We start from the raw sequence: 13,616 nt of genomic DNA on the forward strand, positions 1-13,616 counted from the left end.
TTTTTGAAAACGAAATAACATAAAAGATGCTCCTGACAGCAGCCCAGTGAACAGAAGCTGTTTCTTCCCATCCTTCCCCTCCCATCTCACAGGGAACAAAGCGAATTTTCCACCTCTCAGCTTCACAGACTTCCCCAGGGCAAAAAGAAGCTTGCATCAGTTCCTGAAATAGTTGCATGGTATTGCTGCTGAAACTGCTTCACATTTAGGTCAAATCTTGAGAAGATCTGCAGCCAGAGCTGAAGTGGTTTTATGAGAGAACCTTGAGGTGCATCTTACACAGTGAAATAAGGCACTAAGGAGACTTAGGGACAGGCCAAGGACTTCAAGTCACTGGAAAGCCAACTAATATTTTGTGTATGCTCTCTTGTGAGAGCAGAGCAGTGATTTTGTGGCAAGTGATAAAGAACAATGAACTTTCAAAGGAACAAAGGTGCCTGGGAAATGCAGGGAGCTCTACTGTAAGTGCCCTCTGAGAGGCAATGGGAGACAGGGGCAGTAAAAAAGGGAAAGCCAGAAAATAACGTGACAAATCAACTCAGGCTTAGAGAAGAAATTTAATCATGTAAGGCATTTAATCATGCCCTATTTTAAAAAAAACAGGGGGAGGGGTATGATTATAATATAAAATGTGCCCTTCCAAATTCTCTTTGCTGACTACTTGCTAATGCTAATTTTACTGTCATTTTGTTGTGAAATTCATTTCACATTTTTGGAGCTGTTCACAGAATAATATAGGTGTATTGGGGATTTGGAAACTGAGCAGGCATTTATTCCTGTAACTGGCAGTCTGGTAATGCCTCATAAAGCCAAAATACATAAACACCAAAAACATAACAAATGTTTTTTCATTTTAACCCAATACTTGATTTCACCCAAACGATGATTACTCTATTATAGATGCCTGAAAATATTCCATAATCACTGTAGAAGTTTTCTAACCCTTTTGAATGAGTTTGTCATACAGTTACACTGCCAAGCCATCAGAAATTTGCCATATTATTGCCAACACAAACGATTTTGGTGTCTGTTGTGAACTACAGAACACACAAGTCTTGATACTAGATCCTCCTTGAATAACAATGTTTAAAGTAACTTGGTTCTCTCTGCACAGCCTGTAAAACCAGGTGTGGGAACAGTTCTGTGATGCTTCTATAGGTTTTATTTGGACATTGTATGTTTTTTTCCCTGGGTGGCAGTTTGCCCTGTAGCTAATGCTGGTGCCATGTCCCAGTAACCCTGTGTAGAAATAAACTTGCTGCTGTTACCAGGAGCTCCAGAGTGGATTTGCAGGAGTGGGTGAAGGGGAATTGCTCCTGTTGTCACTGTGGGACAGAGAGAGTGAACATGGCTCCTTCATGTTTGCTGGCAAATGACAGATCTTGGAGCCAGCTAAAAGCCAAGGCAGGCACCAGCTGCACAGGGAGCTCAGGATGAGATTGGAACAGGAATTGCTTCCTCAGCAGCAGTAATGTTTTTGACACAGCATCCCAGAAGTGAACATGCTGTCTTATGCACCCTTCCTTCCCCTAAGCACAAAAAAACCTTTGTTTCTTTTACTAGAGGGAAAGGAGTAAAAGGTTTTCCCTACTGCATGCAGATATATTTTCAGCATTCAGCACTGTCCTTTCATTCAAAATATGTAATTCTATTTTTATTCCCTGATTATCTAGCAGAATTCACCGTGACCCAAGGGAGAGGTTAATTCTTGTACTGAATATCCTATTGCCATGTGGCTTGGAGAGAGGGAATGTTGCTTCTCTTCATTTTGAAATTAAAATGCAGAATTCTCCTATTTATAATTGATTTCAACTGTATATTATCTTCTATTCCTTTTAAAGGCACTTACTCTCAGAAATGTACAGTACAAAAAGGTATTCCTGAATGTTTTATTTTGGAAGTGTAAAGGCTTTTAAAATAAACAAAAGTAAATATTCAAATACATTTCATACTGCATGTGGTAGGAGTGGCTCCATACAACACAATATGGATGATGCAAATCCAGCAGTTAATTTCTTTGAGACATACAGTATAATATAGAGACACTTCCAGATCTGGTCTTGTGTCATTGCCTGACCCTTTTTTTATCATTTAAATCCAGCCTACTTTATTAATTATTAATATTTTATTTTGCTATATCGATTGTTCAAGTTAGGAAAAAAAACACCAGTTAAAAACTACTGACTTGCAAACACTGCAAGACCCTAAAAAACCTGCAATCTCTGAGGATAAATACACATTTATTTTTTGAGAAAATGCGTCATTACCTGCAGTTGAATCAAGGCAGAATGATCGTGTGATTAAATAGTCTGAATTGAAATTTAAAGCTGCAGACCATGATTTTCCCTACTCCCAGTTCTGCTTGAAATCTCTCACACCTTTAAAAAAATATAATTAGCTTTAGATTTCCCCACAATAAATAACACCAGAACATACCTTGTGCTACCAACCTGAATTTTAAAAAAAAGTAAGAGGCCACCTCAGTGTTTTGAGTTCATGAGATCTTTCAGACACAAAGCCCTAACAGAGTTTCCCAGTCAGAAGGCATCAGGAAGGCTCTTCGCTTATGGTAAACTTGGGCTTTAGCTTGACAGACCTTTTCCTAATTGTGCCTCTCGGGGACAGTGGCATGGTGTCCATGATGCTCTTGTCCTCCTCCAGCTGCCGGGCAGTGCACGAGGGCGTGGGCACTTTCACCGTGTTGCCGAATTTAGAGTAGTCCACCGAGTATCGCCCGTCTTCCTCCGCCACGATGGGCACAAACCTTTGGCCCCAGAGGATTTCGTCCGCCAGGTAGGAGGTTCTGGCCTGGGTGGTGATGCCGGTGGTCTCCACCACCCCTTCCAAGATGACGATGATCTCCAGGTCCTCGTGGTGGTGCAGGTTCATGGGGGAGATGTCGTAGAGGGGGCTGTTCTTGTCTATCACGTGGTAGATGATGAGCGGGGAGACCAGGAAGATGCTGTTGCCCCCCACGGGGTTCTCCATCTGGATGTCGATCTGGTTGAGGGGCACCACCTCGCCCTCCAGGCTGGCCGTCTTCTTCACCACCTGCATGCGGATGGTGGCACTGATGATCATGCTCTTGCGCAGGTCGCCCACCCGCAGCATGAAGCAGAGCCGGCCCTCCCGCAGGGCGATCACCGCGTGCTTGCTGAAGATGAGGGTCTCGGCCCGCCGGTGGGCCTGCGACGTCTTCATGAAGATGCAGCCCAGCATGATGGCGTTGATCACCAGCCCCACGATGTTCTGCACGATCAGCACCAGGATGGCGGCCGGGCACTCCTCCGTCACCATGCGCCCCCCGAAGCCGATGGTCACCTGCACCTCGATGGAGAAGAGGAAGGCGGAGGTGAAGGAGTGGATGCTGGTCACGCAGGGCACGAAGGCGGCCGCGGGCCCGGCCGTCCCCTCGGCGGGGTCCCGCTGCAGCCGGGTGCTGTGGTCCAGGTCCCCGTGCGCGAAGGCGATGAGCCACCAGACCATGCCGAAGAGCAGCCAGCTGCACAGGAAGGACATGGTGAAGATGAGCAGCGTGTGCGGCCACTTGAGGTCCACCAGGGTGGTGAAGACGTCCTGCAGGAAGCGCCCCTGCTCGCGGATGTTCTTGTGGGCCACATTGCAGGCGCCGTTCTTGCCCACGAAGCGCGCCCGCCTCTCCCGAGCGCGGTACCGAGCGTGATCGGGCACATCCTCGGCCAGCCGGGTCAGCACGTACTCCTCGGGGATGATCCCCTTCCTCGAGAGCATGGCTCCGCCGCCGCCGCCGCCGCCGCGCACCGCCCCGCCAGCCGGGGGGCGGAGGGGCCGTGCGGGCTCTGCGCGCCCCTGCGCGCTGCCGCGGGCTCTGCGCGCCCCTGCGCGCTGCCGGCTCTGCGCGCCCGCGGCCGAGGGAGCGCCGCGGGCTCGGGGGCGCGGCCGCGCCCGGCGCCGAGCGGGGAGCGCCGCCGCCGCCGCAGCCCCCGCCGCCGCAGCCGGCCCGGGAGCGCTCCCCGCCGGAGCTGGGGGCGTTTCTTTACCTTTTCACCCTCCTTTCCTTTTTTTTCTTTTTAATTTCCCTCCGGGGGAAGGGTTTCGGGCCGCGGTTTGTATGTAAACATTTGATACAGGACGGGTTTGCTGCCTTCCATTAGCAGGGGCTCCTTTGTGGGATGCCGTGGCTTCATGTCGGGTGATTATTCCGTGAGATGGGGGCGGGGGGAAAAAAAGGTACGGGCCAATTTTACAGACGGAATTTGTAAAATAATAATAATAATAATAATAATAATAATAATAATAATAATAATAATAATAATAATAATAAAATAATAATAATAATAATAATAATGTCATTGTACCGCAACATTATTATTATAATAAAAATATATTTATTATATATACTATATAATATATAATATATAATATATAATAATAATAAACAACTACTGTCATTGTATTGCAACATTATTATTATTATTATTTATATAATATATTATTATTATTATAAACTACTGTCATTGTATTGCAACATTATTATTATTATTATTATCATCATCATTATTATTATTATCATTATTATTATATGTGTATATACTGAAATTCACCTGCATGTCTTTTAGTAAGTAGGAGGAAATCATTCATCTGATAAATCGCAGGCAGTGATAGGAGATTTGCTTGAACGAGCTGAATCCAAGGAGGCAATGGCTAAAAAGAGACCTGAAACTAAAGGGGCTCAATCCCACTTAAAATTTTGCCAGAGTTATTTAGAATAAACAAGGATATATATATATATATATTTTTTTTTTTTAATGCAGAGAGGAGACCGTGAAATGGTGTGAGCTATGGCTTCTCAGGAAAATGTCCACAGTCCAAACAGCAGCAAAAGTTGCAAAAAAAAAAAAAAAAGTCTGGCTGGAAAGGGTTAACCCCCAGTGACATGAACTTCCAGACAGGCACCAAAATCCTTGGAAGAGGCAACAAAGGGAGGCAGGAAGCTAAAACCTGTTTGGGACACTGGGATGTCTCTGTGGGTATAAATACATACACGGGCATGCCTGTGAGGATGTGTCCTCCTGACAAGATGCATTATGTAAAAACATTCTGATGTGGCTTTGCTGCTGTATAAACAGCAATATTCTCATTGATGTGTTTATTTCCTCTGGTTTCAATATTTTGTTTCTATTTCAGTTTAGACATCAACATTGTGGAGTTTTTACAGCATCCCAGCATATTCTGGATAACAGTTATTTCTTTAGTACCAATGGATTTGTGATTATTTATTTTCTAGTTGCACGACACGTGTCCATGGACTTTCCCTTTAGTTTTGGCTCTGAGTGCTTTGGTGCACACTGTAAACAGCTCTTGGCACTGATTCCCTGGGCAATCAGGGGATTGAAAGTAACTTCCACCACCTACAGCTGCTTAAAGCAGCCCACCTAGGGATTCTGGAATAGAAGTTTGAAGTAATCACCCTGAGCTCTCTGAGCAGTTATAGGTCTTGTAATTAATTGTTTACTATCACTTTGGACTATTTGTACTTTCTGTGTAGGAATGGTGGCACGTCCTTGCACACATTGATTCCTTTCGGAGGGGTCAGTTTCCCAATCTGGTTCATCTTTCTTGCTGCTTTGATAAATAAATCTAGAATAGCAACAACGTGCCCTGCCAGGCCGCTAAGTTAGCCAAAGGTGGCTAAGCCTTTTCTCTAGCCCTTTCTCTTTTACATCCCTTCATCTAGTCATCTCCTGGACTCTTTTTGTGTCCTTGGTGTGCATGTCACCTGCACCTACACTTAGAGTTTGTTAACTACATGATTTATATGACAATGTAATTTTTAAAAAAGCTTATTTTTTTTTTAAACTTTTTTTTTTTCCTCAATATGAGAAAGAAAAGAAAACCCATCACCCAAAAGGATGAAGTAAGTTGGAGTTTTACTTGTCACATGTGTAGTTCTGCAGCTGATGGCAGCAGGTCCTACTTCCAGAATTTTGCAGTGGGCATAAACAGGCTGAAGAACACCAGGCAACTCATGGGCAGCGTTTTACACCCTTGCAGACACGGACATAGGGATTCCAGAGGCAGTCCTGAATTTTGTGCCGTTTTTCCTGACTCTTTTCTAAGCGTGGTCTTTATTCTGTGCCTTTTCCTCCAGAGGGCGGTACCTCCATAAACGTGGGATGGATAAAATCCTGTGTCAGGGGGAGAGGGTTTTGGAGGAAGAGTGAATTGCTGCATGGCCTGGTGCTAGGAACGACCCAGGGAGGGGTGATTTATGAGCACACTCACCACGCTGCTTTAGGAATCCTGAACTCTCTAGAGCACTGCTTCATTGCTTCCACTTCTGCAATGGGACTGTCATTTACCACTTCTTCATCTCTGAGCACTTAGGGGCTGAGATGGGATAGCAAAGCCAGTGGCTTCTGCTGAAGAATTTCTAGAGCTGTCTTTATGGATCAAGTGACAGATACTTAAAAGAAAAAAAGTGACAGATCTTCTGAGTGAGCCAACATATTTGTGTTAAGAGCTGCTGAAAACAATTGGGCTCACAGGAATGAACAATCCCACTCTGTAGTATTGAATCATGAGGGGTAAGTTCTTCCACCCACAAAATAGGTTTTACACTTCAAAATTCCCCCCCTCCATTTATTCTAATTTTAATGGCTATCAAACAAGATCTTATGATAACTGTCAAATTAAAATTTAGTTGTTGCCATGTTTTTACTCTGCCGTTAGAACCTGAGTAAAGCTTCAGAGGCTACAGACTGTTAGTCTGAAATTAAGCCTCATGAATCACCTTGCAGCATGAGTAGGTAGGCAGAAGAAAAGAGATCAGAGTTGGTTCTGCAAAGCCACAAAGGGAAGCAGGAGCAGAGCTGGGAAGAGGACTAATGAAGCAGCCATGCTGTGTTTCCTGGCCACACTAAAACAAGGGAAAGAACCCTATAAAGTTTTCTGTGTGGTGGAAGCATTTATACAAAGCAACAAGAGAACCTCTGATTGCAGCTCCATGGACAGCCTATCCCCTAACACCTTTGGGACTGGGACAAGCCCTATCCCTCAGGAAAACTGAAAGCCTGGCTTGGCTTGCACTGTCTGGCAGCCACTGCAGTACAGCCCTTTGCTTAGTGATGCCTCACTGCCATACAAACACATTTGTGAGCCTGGTTACAGAGACTCCTGGGCTGTCCATCTCATGGCAACGAGGTCTGCTGACTTGGGTAATGTCAGTGAGCCTCACACCACAGAAAAATGTTCTTGGGAACTGCTCCTGGTCACTGGTGAGACCCTTAATCCTTTGGAGTTAGGGGTAGGAACTCCCTGGCCCCACATAAACAAGACCAGCTGAAATGTGCTGAGGAAATGCCCTGTCCCAGTGGCAGCCAAGAGCCTCCCTGGTAACAGATATTGATTCAGAAGTGGGGTACCATTAAAAATTGCTAATTGTTGGATATAAATGAACTCACCCTACTCTCCTGCAACGCTACTTTGGGAATTACGAGCCCCATTTAAAATGGAAATGTGACACTTGGACTTTTGAGTTCTAATTTCTTAATGCTGCAGGATAAAGTCCAGCCTCCTGCCCTTTCCTCCCTGCACTCCCTTCTGGGTTAGGCTGGGAGAAGCTTGTGGAATAGGAGCAAGCCCAAATTGCAGTGTCAAATCCCAGACACTTCATTAAAAGCCCACAAAACCTCACTTCTCTGCATCTCTCCCCTTGCCATTAGAATCTCCAAGAGCTTCCACAGAGGGCTGCAGAGCCTCTGCAGTGTGAGTTGGAGGAGTCCTGCAGAGTGGTGCTTTCCTAGGCCTTTACAGGATGAGATCCTGCCTTAGAGCAGTAATGGGAAGCCAGGAGCCAGCATGCCCAGGAGCTGTGGCAGAAACCTGCTCTGTGCCCTTCTGCTCCCACTACTCCTCTCTCAGCCCTAATGGAAGCCTGGCATTCCAGGGTGAAAACACACCCTGCAACAGTTCTGCAGCCATTCTTTCCTGGACAGTGCCCAGCAAACAATTCCCTGGAGGAGGAGAAAGCTCCCAACTGGCCTTTTTGCCTCTCTTGAAGAGTAGTGGGCAATGACAGAGCTGATGCCTTTCATCTGCATAGCCATCTCCTGTTCATTTACCATGGTTCATTCTGCACTCTCCTCTGGTGCCACTTACCTGCCCTTCAGGATTGCCCAAGTAACAGCAGGGATGTGCTGCAAATCCTCTGCTCTGGAACTGGTAACACAAACAGCAACAACAGTTCTTCATTTTCCCTGGCTCTCTGCTGCAGTGCTAGAAGTAATGCCTTAAGAATATCACATATCCCATGAGAACACTGAGGTGTCTTTTTCTAGAAAATAAAACTTTTAAAAAGAGGTTCCAAACTAATTGAGCAGGCTAAAGAGTGAAAAAAACCCAAAACCCCTAAAAGATAAAGAGCTCTTTTAAGCACTAGAAGTCCTTCAAATAGGGGAAGTAACAAAACAAAAAAATGGATGTAAAGATAAACTTGCTGTAAAAAAATCCAGTGCAAAACTCATTGTAGCCTTCCATTATTGACATTCTAACCCTCCATTAATGAAAAAGTCCTGGAATGACTGTCACAGGGCAGGGATAAGTAGCTGTCTAGCTGAATTAGGATAATTTTAGTGGCTGAAAGTTCTCTTTAGTGTACAGAATTTATTGGTAAGGGTCACAGTAAATCTAGAGACAGCACGACAGTGGGTGAGATATGTGAAACTAGGAGATGATGAGTCAAGCTCTCATGGCCCTGAGCTGCACTGAAAGGTTTAATGCTGTTTATTTACCAGACTTGGAGGGATAATTTCCAGATGAATTGGTACATCTGCACTGGTCTGGAAACAGTGTACATTAAGCACTGATACTTTATCACAGCCTGCCTCCCCTCAGCTTCTTCACAGTTTGGGAGGGAGTCTGCCTCCATCCTGCTTTGGAATCTGTAATAGTATTCAGTGGGCAGAAAGATGGAATCAGATTGTGATTCATTTCTAGACAGTATTAAAGGAGAGTCTAAGGCACAACTCAGGCACTATCAATAAACCACAATATAAAAACTGTTTTATAGATTTTGTATTTAGATATTAAAGCTTTACAGAGTCATTTCATTGGAAGAGATACAAGCTTTTGAGAGATACCTTTGGTATAGCATTTTTCCTTCTGCATTTAGTCAGTCATGAACATTATCTACAGTAAGGCTATGACACATAAAAATAACATGTTAATAAATCATGGGGGGGTTGAGAGTTACATAAAAACTCCATGCTGGTTATGTTTGTTTGATGTGGATCCTGTTGTAGTCACCCATGTAGTTTTTTTTCAACTATATTTCATGATTCTTTGGCAGCAAATAAAAAGAAACGTAGTAGTATACCAAAATTTAAAGTACACAGATAATTCATTAATGCTTTGGATGGAAAAAATGGCTCATTTTATTAAAAAAGGAGTAGCTCAATTTATTATGAAATAATATTTATTTACAGGTATATTACATTTTTTTAGAAAATAATAAAATTGTATTCTAAAATGCTTTATTTATTTTTATTACTTATCTGCTTGTACAAAAGAAGCAAAGACACTGTCTTCTTGTTCTAGCAGAACTTCAGGCTTGTCATATTCCAAAATAACCCCTCTCTTCATTACAATAACCAAATCTGAATTGAGGATTGTGTGCACACGGTGCTGAAAAACAAATAAACAAAATGCCAGGTCAGTGTATCTCTCTATTCAATATATTCCAGGATAAGACAGACTTCCACAAATTCATTTTCCTATCAAGTTCAAGTTTGATTAAGGCTACTTAGCCTACTTTTCATCCTAATTTCTGTGCAAATACTGCAGATAAATATACAGACCAAGTGGATGCTCAAGTACCTAAAAAGTACCCAGGTACCTTAGCATGAGGAGTCCTATGAGTTCCCTTTAGAATGTCCCCAACCCAGAGTCCTGCTCCCAAGTGCAGCCAAAAGAAGGCAGCCAGGCAGAGTAGGAACTGGGCAACTGAGTGTGGAAGTGCCTGTGTGAAGTTGGGAATTCTCCGACCCCTGGATTGTATCTGGGTCTGGGGTGGTTCCTGAGTTTAGTGTGGTTTATCTATTTAGAAAGCTGATCCAGTTTTAGAAGACTTGGGCCACATCTTCTCCTGAGCTTTCACAATCATTTTGCACCCATATCCTTTGGAAAAGGCTTTTTCATACTTCCTCCCCACTGTATGAACAAGTACTCCCTCTTCTGTGTGCTCTGGGCTGTGTTGCTCAGAGTTTCACCTGACACCCCTTGCCTGTGCCTTTGCAGACCTCTCTCACATGTCCTGACATTGTCCTTCTTGCACACAGAAGGGCCCCAGCCTGCTCAGCTGCTCCCTTCCAGGAGCAAATCCAACACCTCCAAAATCATCCTGTGCTTCTCAGCATTTTTCACTTGTAATGTGTTATTCTGGGCATAAGGAGACTGGAACTACACACAATATTCAAGGTATGTGGGAATTATGGACTTTGAGTTCAGTCTTCTTGTTTCTAATAATCTTTTTTATTTCTTTATCCATACCACATTTTTCTATCCTAACTCAAGCATTACCTAAATAAATAGCATGCATTGTTTCCATCTTCTTTTTAAATAAAATGCTTCAGTAATTTCCATAATCCCTGTCAGATTCAATCTCCTTTGCTGCTTCTTTTAGCTTTTTTTTTCCCTACCACTTATTTTTGGGTTTGGTTTTTTGCAAGCCTCTTCATATTGACAGAATTCCACTTTTTCATGTTAACTGTAACTGCATGGGATTTTTTTGGATCTGCATCACTCCCTCAGGGATATTTAGTCTCAGAATATTATGGTTGCTGTTACACAGCTGCTCTTCACCCATAAGGTTCCTAATCAAGTCTGGGGCATCCTCAGTATCAAAACAACTCTTGTATTTCCTTCTCTGGCTTTCCTAGCCAGATTTTCCATACAATAATCACTGATGGCATCTACAAATCTCATAACTTCTGCAGTTTCTATGACATTTCTCCACTCTACAGGCAGGGGCAGGGGACTGAAATATCACATTCCAGTTGAATTTGCTGCCCTTGTCTGATCTCTTTCAGTGTAACACAATCAGTGCTGCCACCCTGGCAATTGTGAGTAACATAGAAGATAACAGAGAGCCAGTACTATAACTCTTACTACTCCTATTCTCCCTAAACAGATATTAGGAATATATGGCTTTTTCTGGGGAAAAAAAAAAACACCAAAACCAAGACAAAACAAAGCCACACCTGAAAATCAACAACACAACCGAACAAACAAAAAACCAAACCAAAAAAACCCCACGGCCCCAAAACCACTACCCATGCCACAAACCCCGTGTTGTGTTTCTACTATAGAATGTTTTGAATACAAACCCACCTGCTGTAAACCTCATTTACAATTGGAAGTAAGCAAAAATATTCAAAGTAAGTTTATTCCAAGATGTTGTTTGAACTGTGCAGTTTAAAACTCACTAAGAGTGCCAAAGAATAATAAAGCTTTTTCAGCCTGTCCCCAAACAAACTGAAAAAGATACATAAATGCAGAATGCAGTGCAAATCTGAATTTTCATGCAGAGAAATCAGGAAATGTCATGGTTATGATTCCTTTACTTTTTTATAATGACACACTGGATGGATACCATAAGATAAATCAGGTCTTCTATTACTCATTTCCTAGGTAAAAATAAATGATGCTCAGAGATTCCTGAGCACAGATTTCTTATGTTGAATTTTTAAATGTTAAGAAGCATACTGACTTCATTTCACCTCCCTGAAATGTGTATTTACTTGTCCTTAGTTAAATGATTATTTTAGCTTGGTGAAATTCATATTTTGCAGCAAAGTATATGGCATTTTAATTTAGCTTAAAATGGGAAACAGAAGATGGAGAGCATATTTAGATTATGTACCTTTACAGGTGATTTGACTTGGCATCATGCAAGACACTTAAGAAGCCACTCTTATGAATTTAAGTAAGAAATTTAAAAAAAAGAAAAAGCTTACGTTTAAACACCACCTAAAAAAAGAAAAAGATGACTGGCTTAATTACCATATTTATTAACACTGACAAGAAGTGACTAATGAGGCATTTCAGATCCTTGTTAGCATTAGGATGGCAGCAGGGACTGTACTTACTGCTATTGTAACCACAGTGCGGTCAGCAAACGCAGTCATGACCACCTTCTGGAGAATGTTCTCCTAGGGAAGGAAGAACATTTAGTGCTTTTCAAACAACAGAAGTTGCATGACACACACAGAGAAGATGAAGAATAAGAAGGCTTCAGTAAGTAACCACTGACTATTCCATGCTGTTATTTATCATCCATTGCAGAAGTGAAAAATGAGCTACGTGTCCGAACTAAGCCAGAGCCTGGTCTCTCCTGCCATTGCCTCTGGGGTTCAGCAGACACCAGAGCTGTGCCTTGGCCCCAAACTCCTGCTGTCCTGGCCTCAGTCTGACACTCAGGAGGATCCAAGGTGAATTTTGGGTGCTGCCAGGCTGCCCATGCTGGCGCCTCTGTGGCATGTCCTTCACCCCGGTGCAAGCCCAGGAATGTCCCAGCACAATGGGGACATCTAACACCAAGGGGTGGCAGGGACAGGCAAGGGATTGTGCTGTACCTGGCATATTTAACAGTGGAGATGATATTTAAGATGGCCTTAACATACATAGCTCTCACTCAACAAGTACTCATCCTTTGCTATTTAGGAGACTGTTGTTGCATTCCAAACTGCCTGGAAGAGTCACGAGCACAGATACCTCCATTTGTTATTAGCTGCTCTTCAGAGAGGTATTGCAAAGGAGGAACTCTATGCTCAATGCATCAAAATTCAACATGTGTTTTAACTGCACTATGGTTCCCTTGCTGAAGCTCAAACACTAACATTTTACTGAACTAAAAATTGTACAAACCTCTCCAATTATGTTCTTTACTTACAGCGGAAAGAAAATTGAAATATTTCCTGTAACAACATAACTGATGAAAAAATGTACTATTCTATTTGGCTGAAACCCAGTCACTGCACTATTACTGAGTGCTTAAGCATCTGCCTAGAAATTCCAGGCAATTAATGCAATAATCCAGTATGTCTTTTCTGTGTCTGTGTTTATTTCCTTGCCTCTACTTTCAAACCTTCTAACTTCCTGCCAACCATGCTGGGAAATCTTTTCACTTGCCAATTCACCCTTCACTGACCATCCCAGCTGACCTTCCCTAGCTTTGTTTACTTCAGAAACCCCACTGCCAATTAAAATAACATGCTTCATTTTCCTAATGCAATCAGTCCTGGCATAACTATTCAATCCCTAGTAATGGTTTGAAAGGTCTTTAGATTTGTTGGCAGTGACTCACAACTACCTGGGCTTGTAAATATGTCTGCAACTAAATATGGTGTAAGCATATTACAGAATAGACAGAATTGCTTTCCACCTTTTACTTCACATATCAAGTAAAAGAAATCAGAAGCACTTCAAACTCACTGTTGCCATGTCAATAGATGCTGTGGCTTCATCCATGATGAAGATGCTTGTCTTCCTCACAAAAGCCCTTGCCAGGCAGAAGAGCTGCCTTTGGCCCTGGCTGAAGTTTTCACCCCCTTCTGTGACTATTGCATCTGGAAGTGATA

At 43.0% G+C, this 13,616-nt stretch overlaps 2 protein-coding genes across 3 annotated transcripts in view; both read right to left on the reverse strand.

Annotated features, from left to right (window-relative positions):
• Window positions 1-1,875: 1,875 nt before the first annotated feature.
• Window positions 1,876-3,876, reverse strand: KCNJ11 (potassium inwardly rectifying channel subfamily J member 11). The gene has a single exon (XM_054634957.2). It carries the CDS (start codon window positions 3,748-3,750, stop codon window positions 2,548-2,550), a length of 1,203 nt encoding a protein of 400 aa, XP_054490932.2. The 5' UTR covers window positions 3,751-3,876; the 3' UTR covers window positions 1,876-2,547.
• A 5,163-nt stretch (window positions 3,877-9,039) lies between these two features.
• Window positions 9,040-13,616, reverse strand: part of ABCC8 (ATP binding cassette subfamily C member 8) — a 73,328-nt gene continuing 68,751 nt past the window's right edge. For both annotated transcript variants that reach the window (XM_054634622.2, XM_077179868.1), the window contains exons 37-39: window positions 13,471-13,604; window positions 12,126-12,188; window positions 9,040-9,663 (exon numbers count right to left, since the gene is read on the reverse strand). In XM_054634622.2, coding sequence (XP_054490597.2) covers window positions 9,526-9,663; window positions 12,126-12,188; window positions 13,471-13,604 — 335 coding nt within the window. In that variant the 3' untranslated portion in view covers window positions 9,040-9,525. The remainder of the gene's footprint in view (window positions 9,664-12,125; window positions 12,189-13,470; window positions 13,605-13,616) is intronic.

Source organism: Agelaius phoeniceus, chromosome 6, assembly GCF_051311805.1.
Source record: "Agelaius phoeniceus isolate bAgePho1 chromosome 6, bAgePho1.hap1, whole genome shotgun sequence".
Taxonomy (NCBI): Eukaryota; Metazoa; Chordata; class Aves; order Passeriformes; family Icteridae; genus Agelaius; species Agelaius phoeniceus.